Source organism: Molothrus aeneus, chromosome 14 (genome assembly GCF_037042795.1).
Source record: "Molothrus aeneus isolate 106 chromosome 14, BPBGC_Maene_1.0, whole genome shotgun sequence".
NCBI lineage: Eukaryota > Metazoa > Chordata > Aves > Passeriformes > Icteridae > Molothrus > Molothrus aeneus.
Genome location: NC_089659.1, coordinates 19,044,967 through 19,062,535, shown reverse-complemented (window position 1 = coordinate 19,062,535; position 17,569 = coordinate 19,044,967). Strand labels below are relative to the sequence as shown.

Below are 17,569 nucleotides of genomic sequence, written 5' to 3'. Positions count from 1 at the left end.
GCTCCCCCCGCGCCGCCGGAGCCCGAGCGCTGCGGGCCGTGCCGCGGCTGCCCGGCCTCCCCCGCTGTCTCGCTGTCCCCGTGTCCCCGTGTCCCCCTGTCCCCGTGTCCCGCTGTCCGCAGCACGGCGGCCCGAGCCTTACCGCATCCCGGGCGGGCCGCCCGCCCCGCCGCGGGCCCGCCTCCGCCATGGCCCCGCAGGGATGCGGGGATGCTGCGGGAAGGGGATGCAGGGATGCAGGGATGCTGCAGGGATGCTACGGGGATGCTGCGGGGATGCTGCGGGGATGCTGCGGGGCCCTGCCCGGCTCTCCCCGCTGCCGGGGCCGGCACGCAGCTGCTCGGTTCGGCTCGGTTCGGCTCGGTTCGGGCAGGCAGCAGCCCTGCCGGCTCCCGGCTGGCAGCCCCGCTCTCCTCCCCAGCGCCGGCTTTGCTTTTAAGGTGGAATGCCAAAAATCATGCTGCAGCCGCTCTTTGCTGCGAGGACTGGGCTCCCAGCTCGGAGCTCTCACCCTTCCCTTTCCCCCCGCCGCTATCTCCAAGGTGCCTTTCCAGCTGCTCTGGGCTCTGGGGCTGAACCAAGGAAAGATGCTCCGGCCAAAACCCGAGGCTTGCCCGGCATCACTTCCCACAGCACTGCTAGCCTGCTCTGCCCAGGCAGTTAGAGACATACAGAAAGAGTTAAAACAAAAATCTGTGCAGTGTGATAGAAAAATTTTCAAGATCAGATGCACAACCGCAGAGCTGCACTTGCATATACATATGCTGGAAAAAATAGGACACAGTCTGTCATTTAAATTCAGCTTCATGGCACTCCTTTACTCCAAAATTGTACAAAGATCAGAAAAAGATTTTTTTTAAATTGCATCAGGGCTTATGATGCGTGACTGGGAAAAAAATCAAGATTTAAATTTTTGTCCTTACACCTCCTGGACACAGCCACAGCCATTTAGGACCTGACTGGTTTTTAAGATCATATTCCCAAGTCTTAAGATTTAGTGGGCACAGGGTTCCTGCATCCCTCTTTGCACAGAGCACCTCCCAGTCTTTGCATGGACAGCCCTGATCCTGCAGGCAAAGTCACCTCTCCACATGGACACATGGCACAAACAGGGTGCCTGCTCAAATAATTCCATTTTCTTATTAAACACAAAATGAATGACACTTCTGTAGAAGCTACAAATTAGGACAGGATTTTTTCCCATTTGACACTTCCAGACTATGCAAAGCAAGTCCTTCATCCTTAAAGGATGCTCTTGGTATTAGCATCTGTTCAAACGCTGGCAGCAGAACTGAATTTTGATGATCACTTTAAAGAACTACTTTCTAAATGCTGCTTCTTCTCTAGTGGTATGGTAACCACACCTGCAAGTTCAGATTCTAACATTCAGAAAAATAAGAACGGAAAATACTCTTAGTGGGATCTCATTCACACTGCAAAAAGGGAGCCCTCTCTGCCTCCTGGGGATGCTGACCAGCAAACTGCCAGCAAAGCCAGGTATTTTTAACACCAACTTCAGCTGTAGCAGCATTAACCATTTAAAATACCATAAATCTAACTTTATCAGAACCAGGCAAGCATTTTCTGTCTCAGTACACTCCCTTCATCCTTCCTCAGATGGACCAATGTCTTTAACCCCTCAATGACTGAGCAGAAACAAGCACAACAACAATACACCCAGAATACCTCCCCTGACCCACCCCATGGCATGGTGTGGCTGGGAAAGGATTTCTCCGTTAGCTCCCACCTCCCCATGCACCCAGAGCTGTGACTTCCCTACAGCTGCACACTCTGCTGAAAATCCAGGCTCTGGTTCCCAGACACAGAGCAATGCAGAATTGCACAACCCCCTTGTGAGCTGTGCTCAGAGCAGGTGCCTGCCAGTGCTTAATGCATGTGTACCAGATTATTTAAAACACATTAATGCATCCATACACCTTTTAATAGATTTTTCCATCCATGCCCACATACAAATCCTTGTGAAGCCTGTTCAAAGATCCTAAAACTTTCAGTCACCAACAATTAGGTAAAATAAACTAATAACCAGTGTCAAGAAAGAACATATATGGAGCAAAATTTTCCACCCATCAAAAGCATAGAACATGGCACAAAATACATTTGAACCAGTGCAAAAGAGCATAAACCCCAGGAAATGGATCAAGCAAGCAAATTAACACACAAACAGCTCATTTACACACTGCAATTAATTACAGGGCTATAAAGCAAAGTGCTGCCTAGAGAGGAAGCAGGAGCACCATTGCTCTGGTTCCCACTGTTTTCTGAAGGAGGTACACAAAGGCAGGGTGACAGTGCACTAAAAGCAATCCACAATAAAGAGGACTTACTGCTATTTTTTGGAGAGTTGTTTTGACTGATGTCCAGGTGTCCAGTCTTCTGTCCAGGATTAGGATAAATTTAGTGTCAGACTCATGCTGACTGCAAGATAAGAAAATACCAGTAACCAGATAATGTTCCAAGAAAAGTGACTCTGTTCCCAAAAAAACCCCAAATCCAAGAACTCAGAGTGCAAACCACATTTTAGTATTTCTGCAGTTCCTGAAATTCCCTTTGAAAAAAATTTCCTGAACGCCCAAACTCTTTCCAGTGGAGCTTAGCAACAGGACAAGGGGCAACAGGCATAAACTGAACCACAGGGAATTCCATCTGAATATGAGGAAAAATGTCTTTCTCCTGAGGGTGACAGTGCCCTGGGACATGCTGCCAGGAGAGATTGGGAAATCTCCTTCTCTGGATATTTTAAAAACCCACCTGGGGCTTTTCACATCTCCAGATATTCCAGCACAACCTGCTGCAGGTGAGGCTGCTCTGCCTGGGGGCTTGGATCACCTTTAAGATCCCTTCCAGCCCAGGCTCTGTGATCTCCACAGCTCCCCTCCCAGCCCAGCCCCTGTGATTGTGACTGTGCTACCCAGGCCCAGCATCACCTCTGACTGTGCTACCCAGGCCCAGCATCACCTCTGACTGTGCTACCCAGGTCCAGCATCACCTCTGACTGTGCTACTCAGGGTTCAGCATCACCTCTGACTGTGCTACCCATGTCCAGCATCACCTCTGATTGTGCTACCCATGTCCAGCATCACCTCTGACTGTGCTACCCATGTTCAGCATCACCTCTGATTGTACTACCCAGGTCCAGCATCACCTCTGACTGTGCTACTCAGGGTTCAGCATCACCTCTGACTGTGCTACCCATGTCCAGCATCACCTCTGACTGTGCTACCCAGGTCCAGCATCACCTCTGACTGTGCTACCCATGTCCAGCATCACCTCTGACTGTGCTACCCATGTTCAGCATCACCTCTGACTGTGCTACCCAGGGTTCAGCATCACCTCTGACTGTGCTACCCAGGGTTCAGCATCACCTCTGACTGTGCTACCCATGTTCAGCATCACCTGTGGCTCTGTGAGAGGTGGTGACAGCAGATTGCTCTTGAAACCCAAACTGGCCTTGAGAAGGAGCCTGCAGAGGAGCTGTGCCCTGGCCAGAGGCTCCCCCAGCTGATGGCCCAAACCCCCCTGCCCTCCCTGCCCAGGTCAGAGCAGCCAAGTGGGGACTCCTGCCTTGTTTGGGCAGGAGACAGCAGAGGGGACACCAACAGGGCAGGAGACAGCAGAGGGGACACCAATAGGGCAGGAGACAGCAGAGGGGACACCAACAGGGCAGGAGACAGCAGAGGGGTGGCACCAACAGGGCAGCAGACAGCAGAGGGGACACCAACAGGGCAGCAGACAGCAGAGGTGGCACCAACAGGGCAGCAGACAGCAGAGGGGTGGCACCAACAGGGCAGCAGACAGCAGAGGGGACACCAACAGGGCAGCAGACAGCAGAGGGGACACCAAGGTGGCAGGGCAGGGCAGTGGCAGCCTGGCAGAGGGGCCAGGGAGCTGTGGTGGCTCCCCCAGCCCGTCCTGCAGGGCCACTGCCACTGCCCCAAGGTGTTTTCCAGCACTGCCCAGCTGACTCAGCAAGCACAGGCTCCTGAGTCCCTGTAACTCCCAAAGCCTCTGAGCTGCTCTGAGATGGCCAGGCCAGGCCAGGCAGCTGCACCAGGGGTGCCTGCTCTGGCAGGGCCCAAGGCTGCCCTGGCTGTAACTCAAAGGTTCCTTGGCAGGCTGGGGGAGCAGCACACAGCAGGCAGCTGAGCTGGAGCTGCTCTGTGCTTGCACACAGCCAGCCTGGAACCTCCTCCTCTCCAGGAGTGTATTTACAGCACAGCCAGGCAATGGCTGCAGCGTTTACCCTGTGGATGCTGACACAGGACAGCCATGCCCACAGCAGCCTGCCCTGCTGCTGGGAGAGGCTCCCAGGACACTGCTGGCTCCCCAGAGGGCTCAGGTGGCTGCCCTGGCACAGCCCTGTGCCAGCATCATCCCTGCTAATTCCCGTGTTTGGCAAGGCAAACACAGGGGGATTGCTCAGAGGTATCACAAGGCAGACAACACTTGGCAACTCGCTACAGGAAAGGAAAAAAAGTCACCTGAAGGCAGTGCAGGAGCTTTCATTCAGTGCACATCTTGCTGCTCTGCTCTGTGGCAGCTACAACTCTGACAAACACATTTAGGAGGAATTAGCAGTGGTGCTCAGAGGGATGAGGACTACAATTCCCTCTGACTCATCACAAAAGCTGACTGAAGGCATGGAGAGGCTCCCAAGCCACCCTGTGCCACATCCTATGGATCTGCACCTTCACACCCACAGTGCAAAGGCTTGAATTCATTCAGTGGCTTTGAAGTGTAGACGAAAAGAGCAGAGAAAATGAACATCAAATTTTACATATGGGTCATACGCAGAACACATGGAATAAAGTCTGAGGCTGTGAGCATGGTGAGTCTGGCTTTTCAGCCAAAACCTTTATTTGCTTAGAATGGTTTGGGCAATGTGAGACAACTCTGCAGGTTTCTGTCAGCTCTGTTCCTCCCCACCACGAGCTAAGTGACCCAGGTGGGTAAGAGCAGGCCAAAGGATCCTTTGGTTTGAGGCAAAAATAAAACCCTTTGGTTTTTCAGCACACTCTAGAATTTTAAAAGCTATGTCTCTGAGCTATAAAGAACAATTCCCAACTTCCCTGGTGTTTCCCAAGGGCCTGCAAGTGAAAAAAAAAAATAAACTGTGTTTACACAGAACTGCTGTAATCATAATAAAACCTGACTACAACCCCCAGAATGCAGAAAAGGCAGCCAGACTGCAGTGCAGTGCCAGTTAGGAAAAGCTGGAGTCATTAACTCAGGACAAGGTTATGCTCAGAGAGCACCTCTGAGCATGCTAATGGACTTTTACCAGCGCCCTACAGAAAATGGACTTTTACCAGTGCCCTTACAGAAACAGAGGGAAGCTCCCAGCAGTCTGACAGCCTTGGCACCTACTGTGAGAAATTGGTCACTGTAGGCCAGTGGAGAAACTCTGTGACTATTTGCAACCCAGGCCTTGCACGTTTGTCAGATTTCCAGGCCCATGATGTACCTTTTAGAGTGACAATAAAAATAAATGAATGCTTTCTACCGGGGCTGTGAGGGCTCTCTGTTTGCATCCAGCAGCAGGGAGATGGAGACAGATAACCAGGGCAAGGATTGCTTCTCTCTGGGTGTTTCTTGTCCCTTTTTGATGCACCAGACTAAAAATAAAGGCCTGGGATGTTTTGCAGGACTTGAAATTGGACCCTGGAGTCTGCAGCTGTGAGGCTGAGCACAGCCCCCAGAGGCTCCTTGCTGCTGGTGGGATCAGAGCACCAGGACCTGCCCAGTGCTGGAATCCTGGGATATTTATAGGCACCAGCACCCTCCAGTGTGCCACCACTCAGTGTCACAGCCCTGAGCCACTCTGCACCTCACCTCCAGCCCACAGCAAACAGGCAAAGCTTGTCCAAACACCAACCAGCTGTGAGTCAAAGAAAGAACAGAACAGGACAGAACAGGAGGTGACATTGCAGTAGGAAGGGACCCACAGTGATAACCTGTCCAAAGGTCCGACCACTTGAGGCTGACCAAAGCTAGAAGATGTGCTCAGGGCATTGTCCAAATGCCCCCTGAACGCTGACAGCTTGGGGAATCAATGGCATCTCCAGGGAAACTGTTCTGGTGTTTGACACCCCCTCAGCAAATGAATGCTTCCCAATGTCTGCTCTAAAGCTGCCCTGGCAGCTTTGAACCATTCCCACATGCCCTGGACGCCAGGAGGAGAGCTCAGCACCCTCCTCTGGCATCCTCAGGAGGGCCAGGGAGCAGGGATCCCCTCCAGCCTCCCCCTCCACAGGGCAGCTGCTCTCATTCCTTCTGCCCTCTCGCCAGACCTGATCCCTCTGCACAGCTTCACATCCTTTGCAATGTGGCACCCAGCACTGCACACAGGACTGAAGGTAACACCACACAAGGCTACACACACAGGGATTCTTTCAGTTTTCAAGTTTTACTTTAATGGTAATTAAGTCAGTTTTCTGTAGTAACAATCTTACAGATACCATAACTGACTTCAACTGATTTATTTTTGTTTCAGCTTCTATTGGAATTCTGGCTTAACTTGGAAGAGATCAATTCCTTCAGCCTAGAGAAAAGATTTGTATTTGCTGTAATTTGCACTGTCACAGTGCTCAATCCAAGCCTGGGTAAAGGACACCTCCCTGCTTTCCCACTGCTCAGGTCTCTGTTCTGCAAACACAGATCTGTCACACCTCCCTGCTTCCAGCAGCCCCCTGCAGCTGCTGCTCAGCACAGCCAGCCTGAAGGCAGGCAGCATTTTGAGCTGCATGTGCACAGAATAGAAAGTGGGCACCTACTACTTATTTTCCCTTCCAGCTCATGCACACAAGTACTCCCTGCAGCTGCCTCCTGCCTGCAGCAGTTCCCAGGAACACTAAAAGTTCTCTTGCCTACAGACTCACCTTGCTCCTGGCTCTGCTGTAAATGCACCTGCCTTGAGAACTCAGGAGCAGCTCTCAGCATCCACCTCCTTTACCCAACAATGATTTCCAGGAGAAGAGTGCCTCGTGAAATTCAGCTTCCCAAAATACTCCAAACCACTCAGCTTGCCCAAACACCACAAAGCTGACAGCCCTGAGGTGTTCCCAGGCCGTACAGGCAGGACACCAAGCAGCTCCATGGCACGGGTGTGTGGTTTTCATCTGCCCCTGCACATCCAGGTAAGCAGGAGTTGGTGCAGCCACCTAACCCTGATAACTGAGGAAGTGAAGCACCTCTAGCAAGGAAACATCTCCCTCTTTTAGGGGCTTTCTGGCCTAGGTCTGACTCTAACCCCACGATGCGATGCTGCTGGGGGATGTGTACCCAGGGCTGGCACAGAACCTGCCACCCTCACCCAGGTGATGCTTTCCTGGTGCCCTGAGCCTTGCAGCCCCAAAGTGCTGGGGAGCACACGCTCCTGAGCTGATCAGACACCGGGGCAGGAGGAGCAGAGCAGGATGATTAAAGTGCTTTTACTAAAAACATGCTGAACGCGTTTGAATCACCAGCAAGCTCGCAGCTCTCATTAGTTTCTTGATTGAGTCTGACCTATTACAGGGACTCAGGACTGCTCATCATGCTAATGCCAGGCTGGAATGAGAAGCCTTGGAGAAAGCAGCCAGAGCTGGGAAGTGCAGCTGCACAGAGCAGGGCTGGGTCCTGTTCCTGCTGGGCCAGGAGCCCCTGAACCCTCAGAGTCCATCAAAAAGAGGACAGAGGAACCAGAGGCTCCTTTTTGGTTTTGGTTTTTTTTTTTTTTTATTTTGAACAGAGGTGCCTAAACACCCCACACTTCTTCCAAAGCAGCTGCTGATGGAAAGCTCCCATCTAGCTGCTGTCGGCCTGCTCTCCCTGCAGGACAGAATTTGCCAAAACAGGCATTATTCAAGAAAATGAAGGATTCCAGGTAAGTGAGTCACCAGGCTCAGCAGCCAGAATTAGGAGAGTCATTAATCCAAGCCTACAGCCCTGTGTGAGGCACAGGCAGACTGTCAGCAGCTCAGCCCTGACACACAGGCAGGCAATGGGAGCTGCTGCTCTCTGCTGAGCCATCAGCTGTCACAGGGACCCCAAAGGCTTTGTTCTGTAATTAGCCTCTCCCTCTGGTTTCACTTCTCTTTTTCCACAGCAATGACTCTCTATTTGTACACGTCAAAATATTATTTTGCAGTGGCATGGTATATTTAAGCAGTGACACACGCCAAAGCTTGAGGAAAGCTTGTTGCTAATTAGAAACTTAATCAAGGAAATGTGTGGTACATTCCAGCTGCAGGTCACAGGGATGATGCCCACTCCTTGCCCTGCAGTTGCTGGCACTCAGAACACCTGCCCTGGACACTGTAGGGGCTGGCACCCCTGTGCTGCTCCGAGAGCCGAGGGAGCCCTCGCCCACCCTGCTGCACCTGCAGAGCCCTGCCCAGGGCAGGCAGGACGCCCCTGCCCGCCCGCCCCAGGGCAGGGCTGCCAGCAGCTCCTACCTGGGCACTGAGGTCAGGTAGCTCAGGACTCTGGCCACGCTCTCCTCGGGCACCTGGTTGAAGCCAGCGTTGTCAGGCAGGGTGATGATCCAGGCCTTGTCCTTGCCCCTTCCACCTGCAAACACACAGGGATGCTGCCCTGGGCTGCTCAGAGCACTCCCTGCCCCTGGCACAGGGGGTTCACAGCGCCAGAGGAGCCACACAAGGCCAAATCTGCCTCTGAGTCCAACACACGAGGGCAGGTGCTGGAAACAAATGCATCCAGTACCAGGCATTTCCTTTACTCACTGAGTGAACTTTACACAGCACAGCAGAAGAAATCAGAAATACAAGGGCAAACAAACACACTGCTCTGGAACCTACAGAAATGCATTTCACAGCAAAGTGCTTGTAATGCATGGAGTGCTGGGAGTCAGAATATTTCACAGTGGCACGGGACAGAAACTTAATCTGCTCTCCCAAGTGCCTCCATGTTTTATTAACAGCATTTCTATGGCACTGGATACTACCTGATGGCCAACAGCCTGTGGGAAGTATCACTCTGACAAATGGCAAAGAACTTGCTCTGGAGTGTTTAATTACCACAGGGGGAGAGAGACCCTGAAGATGTTCCTGTACTCACCAGACAGAAAAGCAAACTCTTTCATCAGATCATCACTGATGTCCTTTGCACAGATGGGTATTGCAGTTTCTGGAGAAAGGGAAAAGCAGCAATCAAAATAAAGCACAAATCCAAAGCAAACACATTTATCAATGAGTTAATCCAAAGGTGGAACCCGAACTTCCCTAAACTATACATGAAATTGTGTAATAAAGGATATGTGGATCTTAGAGATGTTATTTCTAATGTTTCTAATGACTCTGACAGGGTGAAAGCCACGAGTCAGCAACAAATGTATTCCACTAGATGCACCAAGGGAGCACTGCCCTCCCCTCAGTGGGCCATTTCCAGTGCAAATTTTTATATTTTGGAGTCAGCAATCCCTCTCCCTGTTTTACCAAGTCCCCCAGTGCCTCCCAGCCCTGGCAATGCAATGGGCTGAGGTTTCTGCTGGGAGCTGCAGCACCCAAGGCTGCTGCCCTTTCAGGCTGTGCCAGTCCTTAATTTTGCACAAATAACCCCCTGAAATCATGCTTCCACCTGGCACGGGGCCACAGCCATTGCAGAGGCTGCTGTTCTTATGGTCAGTTATTAGACTTCTTCCTAATTAAATCATGGCAGAGCTGTTTCAATGCCATATTTAGCACCAGGATCGTTTCAGAGGCAATGAAGCACATCAGAACAACACACACAACTTCACCTCTCCCTGGGAGAGGAAACAAAGACCACACTGACTAAACACAACAGGAGCCTAAAGCTGGCAGACATTTTTCTGGATTATCTATAAACGGAATGACAGCTAAAAATCAAACATCCTTGTTCCTGCAAATAAATGTTTTGAAGCACATCTATGCAGATTAAAATCCTTGGGCTTTCTGATAATCAAATTTTAAACACTGATTATTTCCCAGAGTTGGTCCTAGGGAATAATCTTCTGGCTGCTTTAAATCAGACAGGCTGCATACTTCAGCACACTCCAGTATAATCAATATTTATTCTATTTCCCCTTTTTTCAAAAGCTTTCTGGTCACTTCTCCTTTATCTGAAGGGTTTTCAGGCCTGCTCTGGCTGTCAGGTGCTGCAGCCCAGATGTGTTTGGGGGTCACTGTGCCTCCCAAATTCCCCAGCCAGGGCTGCTCCCAGGCACACACACTGCTGGGTTCCCCTCCTGTGGATAAAAATGGGATTTGTGCTTGTTGAGGATGGAGCCCCAGTCCCACTGGCATCTACAGAAACATTCTTGATTTTAACAGGCCCTAGAATTGGTCTTGGTGATGAAGAAGTTTGTCTTGCAAAGATATTTCAAATATTTGTCTCTCATTCAACCTCTTCACCCAGCTTGAGGACAAGCAGCAGCAAGAGATTTCTTCTCTATTTGTGGATTCCTTTTTTCACCAGGTCAGTGGTTTCATACTGATAAAATTCACATTTAACAACCTAATGAGCTCCAACACATGAACCAGATGACACCAAACATGTGCCATTGCAAACACAAGAGAAAAGCCCATGCTGTGCCCACGTGTTTGTCACAAACCATTGTGGCTGCCTGGTCCCCAAACACACCCTGCCCAGCCCTGGCTGCCCCAAAAGGCAGCAGCAGCCAGGGCTGGATGTGCTGGGACACCCAGGGCAGCCCCAGCACCACCCTGCAGCAATCGTGGGCTGGGTTGGGCTCTGCCCTGCTGCCAGAGGGATGAGCCAGCAACTGAGGCTGGGCAGGAACAGGCTGCAGAAAGGGAGCTCTCCTTTAAAGAAAACATCTCTTGGTTTAAGGGTTTCACAGGGCATGGTCTCCCTGAGAACCCTGCCGAGGTGCAGGGAGGCAGGGGGAGCCTGTGCCCATCCTGTGGGACAACCCAACAGGACACAGGAGCAGGATGCTGCCCCTGGGCAAGGCCAGGCACAACAACAGCCTGATTGTGCTTGATCAGAGCCACTCCCTGGGCAGCTCATCCCTGCACCCACCCTGTGCTGCCCGCTGAGCCCAACCTCCTGGGCAAACACTGGGGCAAATCAAGGGCTGGCACCAAACCCAGAGCGCTGCTGTGCCCGAGGCACTCGGTGGGTGCTGCTGTAAACCCTCCACAGACCTTTGTCCTCTGATATTAATCTCTGCAGAAAGGGCAGAGCAAGGCAGGGAGGCACCAAAGGCTCTCAAACAAGGCTTCAGCTGATGCTCTGTTCAATCTGGGGATTTTCATTTAAGGCCACTCTTGGGACAGCACAGAGGAGAGCCCAGGGCCCTGCCCTGTGAGCAGCACAGCCTGCCCTGGCACAGGCAGGGGCACAAGGCAGGGCTTCAGCAAAGTCCACTCATTTCTTTCCAAGCCAAAAGGAGCCTTTGTGCCCAGCAGCTGTTACAAAACCAAGCCTGAGCTCCCCACACAGCACCTCACAAACTGCTGTCCCCACAGCTGGCACCACCTCCAGGTTTAGGGTCTGACTGAAAACCAGCAGCAGCACCTGGGTGGGAAATGGTCACAACAGTGGAGAGTCACTTTTATACAGTTCTAAAATGGCCATTCATAAAGTGCTGCAGTTACTGCATCCAGAGGCTCCTTGCAGGGGGAGACTGTGGCCCTGGTACAGAGTTTTGGAGGCTGCATGAAGCCAAGCAGGGAAAAGACAAAGGGGGAATTCAGGGCTCTGCAGCCCCTGAGGGAACCAGTGTGGCTCAGCCAGGAGCCCTGCAGAGCCTGTCCTGCCCCCAGGACACTGTCCCTGCTGGGCTGTGTCTGTCTGTCCTGCCCAGGACACTGTCCCTGCTGGGCTGTGTCTGTCTGTCCTGCCCAGAACAGGACACTTTCCCTGCTGGGATGCTGTCAGTCTGTCCTGCCCAGAACAGGACACTCTGCTGGGCTGTGTCAGTCTGTCCTGCCCAGAACAGGACACTCTGCTGGGCTGTGTCAGTCTGTCCTGCCCAGAACAGGACACTCTCCCTGCTGGGCTGCTGTCAGTCTGTCCTGACCCCAGGACACTCTGCTGGGCTGTGTCAGTCTGTCCTGCCCAGGACAGGATGCTCTGCTGGGCTGTGTCAGTCTGTCCTGACCCCAGGACACTCTCCCTGCTGGGCTGCTGTCAGTCTGTCCTGACCCCAGGACACTCTGCTGGGCTGTGTCAGTCTGTCCTGCCCCCAGGACACTCTCCCTGCTGGGCTGTGTCAGTCTGTCCTGCCCAGGACACTCTCCCTGCTGGGCACAGGCAGAGCAGGTGTTTACACAGCACCCATGGGATCCAGCCCTGGGAGGGGCTGGCACACGCAGGTGGCACGAGGCTGATGGAGCCAGCCCATGGCACGTGTGGCACTCAGCAGCTCCCTGTGCTCCCAGCAGAGCCTGCTCTGTTCAGAGGGTGACTTACAGGGCCTGGCTGGGGCAGAGAACAGACAGCCAGGGTCCTGGGGCTGCTTCCTGGGTGTGACAGCCAACGCTGGGGTAGCCAGGAGCAAATGGTGTCCCCAGTGGCTCCGGGTGCCCACCTGGGACAGAACAGGCAGTGCCAGCAGGGCTGGCAAAGGGCCATGAGCACCCTGATGCCAAGGGCAGGGAGGACCCTGCAGCCCCCAGCCAGCAGCTGCTGCAGGTGCCCATGGCTGTGTCAGACTGGCACCCAGGGCAGTGCTGAGCCCTGCTGCAGGTGCCCATGGTGTGTGTGTGTGACACTGGCACCCAGGGCAGTGCTGAACCCTGCTGAACACCCTGCTGAGCCCTGCTGCAGGTGCCCATGGTGTGTGTGTGTGACACTGGCACCCAGGGCAGTGCTGAACCCTGCTGCAGGTGCCCATGGCTGTGTCAGACTGGCACCCAGGGCAGTGCTGAACCCTGCTGAACACCCTGCTGAGCCCTGCTGCAGGTGCCCATGGTGTGTGTGTGTGACACTGGCACCCAGGGCAGTGCTGAGCCCTGCTGCAGGTGCCCATGGCTGTGTCAGACTGGCACCCAGGGCAGTGCTGAACCCTGCTGCAGGTGCCCATGGTGTGTGTGTGTGACACTGGCACCCAGAGCAGTGCTGAGCCCTGCTGAACACCCTGCTGAGCCCTGCTGCAGGTGCCCATGGTGTGTGTGTGTGACACTGGCACCCAGGGCAGTGCTGAGCCCTGCTGCAGGTGCCCATGGTGTGTGTGTGTGACACTGGCACCCAGAGCAGTGCTGAGCCCTGCTGAACACCCTGCTGAGCCCTGCTGCAGGTGCCCATGGTGTGTGTGTGTGACACTGGCACCCAGGGCAGTGCTGAGCCCTGCTGCAGGTGCTGGACTAACCTGGGCACCAGGGTGAGCCATGGAATCCCTTGGAATTCCAGCTGGTGTGCCATTCCCCGTGCCAAGCGGGGACACAAAAGACACATTAAAATATTTATGGCAGAAAGCTTCAACGCCTGTGACTGCTGCAAGTGCCTTTGTCCCCAGAGCCCCTGGGGACAGCTCACTCCTCTCTGTGGCCAGGGGCTCACCTGCCCCCCCTGAGCCCTGGCTCAGCCTGCAGCACCTGCTGCCTGCCCAGAGCCAGCCAAAGGCAGCTTTCATCCCAAGGGAAAGGTCAGCAGGGAGGTTTATGGATGGCTGTTCCTCTGGGAGATACGATGGGCTGATCCCGAGGGGGATGGCCCCTGCAAGGCCTGAGTCCTGCACGTGGCACCAAAGTCCCACCAGATTAGCCCATCCCCAGGAGCGGTGCCTTGGTCACCTCCCCAGGTTCAAGGACTCCCTGAACTCTCTTTTCTCCGACTGGGGGGGATTGTTAAGAACAGCTCACTCTATTTCCAAGCTCCTTCTTCTCCTTGTCCCCAAGCACCTGCTCCAGCACGGCGTGGGAAGCAGCAGCAGATGGTTCTCTCCTGTGACCCAGGGCTGTGCATCTCCTGCAAAGCCTTCCAGGGCTTGTGTGCATGAGAGCTTCAGTGCAGGCACATCCCCAGCACCCAGCCTGGGGGTGTGCTCACCCAGAAACCACACAGCAAAAAAAGGAAAGCTCCTGAAAAACCACAATGACCTTTTCAAAAGGCTTAGATTTAGACACACTGAGGATAAGAGGAAAAAGGCAAAAAAAAAAAGGTGCTGTGAAAGGAAAAGAAGACAAGAAATAGAAAATGTTAACTGAGTGCAATTCAGGTTTGGGGGCCATCAGCCAGGCAGTGTGAGTGACCCATGGAGGAGTGTCCCCATGGGACAGCCATGCCCCAGCCTCCAGCAGGAGCCAGCCCTGTGCCCAAACAGGGCAGCAACCACCACACCCAGGAGTGCACTGAGCCAGGGCTCTGGCTCCAGAGCATCCCAGTGCCAGCCTGGGGCACAGCAGAGCATCCCAGTGCCAGGCATGCCCCAGGAGCAGCAGCACAGAGCATCCCAGTGCCAGGCATGCCCACAGGAACAGCACAGAGCATCCCAGTGCCAGGCATGCCCACAGGAACAGCAGCACAGAGCATCCCAGTGCCAGGCATGCCCCAGGAACAGCACAGAGCATCCCAGTGCCAGGCATGCCCCAGGAACAGCACAGAGCATCCCAGTGCCAGGCATGCCCACAGGAACAGCAGCACAGAGCATCCCAGTGCCAGGCATGCCCACAGGAACAGCAGCACAGAGCATCCCAGTGCCAGGCATGCCCACAGGAACAGCACAGAGCATCCCAGTGCCAGGCATGCCCACATCAGCACAGAGCATCCCAGTGCCAGGCATGCCCACGGGAGCACAGAGCATCCCAGTGCCAGGCATGCCCCAGGAACAGCACAGAGCATCCCAGTGCCAGGCATGCCCACATCAGCACAGAGCATCCCAGTGCCAGGCATGCCCCAGGAGCTGCAGTGGGACAGCAGGAGCAGCCAGGGCACTGGGGTGGCACAGCTGCAGCCACTGCTGACACCCAAACCAGCACAGCTCCACTCCTGCTGGGCAGCCACTGCTGCCACAGGACGAGGTGCAGCCAGCCAAGGAGCCCAGAGCCATGGAAATGCCATCCTGCCACACAGTCCTGGGAGCTGCAGGGAGCACAGGGGCTGCAGGAGCCCTGGCTGAGCCACGCTGCCCGTGAGGAGGAGGAAGAGGAGGAAGAGGAGGAGGAAGAGGAGGAGGAAGAGGAGGAAGAGGAGGAAGAGGAGGAAGAGGAGGAAGAGGAGGAAGAGGAGGAAGAGGAGGAAGAGGAGGAAGAGGAGGAAGAGGAGGAAGAGGAGGATCTTCAGGGGAGGTTAAAGATCCCCTCTGCTGGAGACCATGGAGTTTTGGGGCCTGGGGCTGGTGGGGAGGGAATCTCTTCCAGTTTATATTTAGCAGCTGAGAAACTGGGGAGGCTTTGCTAAGAAAAGGTGAAGCAAAAGCAAATTAAGCAGCAGCAAGGCTTAGCTGTTGCCTCCTGCTATGCTGTGATGTTTTCATGGCCAATCAGAGAAACCCCACTCTCCCAGCACACCGAAGGAAGCACAAATTGGGAATGATAAAAGCCAGCTCCACCATACATGGATTCACGTCAGCTGCAGAAATGTAATAAAAGATTCCCAACACCCCCTCTTTTGGATTCAGCCTTGGTGTGGGAGTTGAGAAAATCTAGTTTCCTGCATTTCTAACATGTAGCAGCTCCAATGTACTTTAGTTGTCTCCTTTTCCCAGCTTCAGGCACTCCTCCCTTACCAAAGAGAGCAGTCCATGTGTTTGCCCATCAGCACCAGGGCACCCCTGCCAGCTGTGCAGGCAAAGGCACATTTAGTATTTAGCACACATCTTCCCAGTCCAAACAATCAGCCCCTAAACCAGAGCCCATTCAGCACAAAAGGCTTCCAAAACCCAATAAAAATATACAGACATCAGTAACCTTCCCATCATCATTCAGCACCATGCAAACACTGATTTTTCAAAGAGAAATTGCAGCACAAAGCAACTCCTGGGAGATATTTCAGCAGTAAATCCTGGGGCCTCACTGGCTGCCTGGAGAAGCTGGAATGAAGTTCACTGAGGACACTGGAACAATTCCTTTCACAGCTGACACAGCCAGGAAACTACACTGTGCAGCCAGGTTCCCCCAATGGCATCACCTGGAAACTCTACTGTAAAGCAAGGGAAAATAAACACAATTTTTCCCGAACTGAGAGTGGAAATGCCCAACTCTGGCATTTCCAAGCAAAAGCACATTTGCAGATCCAGCTCATGCTCCTGCAGCAGAGCAGGCCTGTGCAATGGAGAGGGAGGTGGGGAGGACACTGCTGGTGCTTGCTGGCTGTCACCCCCTGCTTGCCCTGACAGACACTCCCAGAGCAGCAGAAAACTGTGCTGGGCTAGGGAACAGCTCTGCCCAGGACATCCTGACTCATCCCTGCCCTAAAAGCAATTCCAGCATGGCCTGGGAGCAAAAAGGAAGAAAGAAAACAACCCTGCCACCATCAGCTCCTGTGCCCAGCCGCTTTCCACTGGCCTGGCATTGCCCAGCGTGAGGGAAGCTGGCAGCAGAGCAGGCTGGGCAGGGCCCTGCCCTGTGCTCAGCACATGGCCCCAGCAGCCCCTGTCACAGCAACACGTGGCTGTGCACAGAGGCTGGGGCTGCTCTGGGGCTGCTCTGGGGCTCCAGCGCTCCCCTGCAAGTCCCACCTGCCAAAACCAAGGCTAACAAAGGCTCCCGTGGCAGCACAACCAGGGGCAGGGTCCCAGCCCTAACCCCCATCCCCAGGCACTCTGTGTCTCCGGGCATCCTCTCGTTCAGTGGCAAACAGAGCTCTTTGGGAAGCTCTTTCTTTCCCTCACCATGTTTTACACCTCAGTTGTTCCCTCCCACACAGCCCTGCTGTCACTGCACTTTTGTCCTGGTACATGAATGATAACCATTAAAGTGGTTGTAGCAAATGTGCTGCAGGGAGAGGAAGCACATCCCACGTACTACTGAGTGCTCCAGACTGCTCCTGCTCCGTGGGCCACCCCGGGGGCCTGGCTGATGCCAGCACAGAGCTCCTGGGGGCTGCCCTGGTTCTGCCATGCTCTGGGGGAGCCCAAGCCATCTTAGAGATGGGAATGGCCATGAAGAGCTTGGCATTTTTACTGCCTTTTATCTAAGGCAGGTACAGGTTTCTACCAGAAACAACCAACAAGTTTCCAGGACTGCTGCATGTAGGGAAATGGTTAAAACATGGTCCCAGATCAGGCTGAACGCTCAGAAATTGGCAATAAGGGAAAAAAGCTTCTGATTTATTTTTAATCTCATGATTTGGAGAGCCTTACTCAACTTTGTCTCTTTCTCAACGTTTTATTTTCAGAACCTGTGTGGATGCCAAATCATGGGTCCGGATCCTGCAGCTATAACCACACAAGTGTGCCTTTGTGGGGGTATTTTGGCTCTGCATGACCATTACACAAAGGTCATCTGCCAAAAGCTGGCTGGGAGGGAAGACTCATGCTCAGAAGAAACCCACTGCCTGCTTTCACCTGGTTCCCAGTACACAGCTCACAGCAGGCGTGCACCAGCTGTGTCCCCATGGCCGTGGCACCAGCTCCTGCTCCAGCAGTGGGGCTGTTCCACACCAACAGCAGCACAGGAGCATTTAC

At 53.7% G+C, this 17,569-nt stretch overlaps 1 protein-coding gene across 2 annotated transcripts in view; it reads right to left on the bottom strand.

Annotated features, from left to right (window-relative positions):
* Positions 1–17,569, bottom strand: part of MCF2 (MCF.2 cell line derived transforming sequence) — a 54,376-nt gene that overhangs the window by 34,945 nt on the left and 1,862 nt on the right. For both annotated transcript variants that reach the window (XM_066559822.1, XM_066559823.1), the window contains exons 2-4: positions 9,076–9,144; positions 8,454–8,568; positions 2,346–2,436 (exon numbers count right to left, since the gene is read on the bottom strand). In XM_066559822.1, coding sequence (XP_066415919.1) covers positions 2,346–2,436; positions 8,454–8,568; positions 9,076–9,144 — 275 coding nt within the window. The remainder of the gene's footprint in view (positions 1–2,345; positions 2,437–8,453; positions 8,569–9,075; positions 9,145–17,569) is intronic.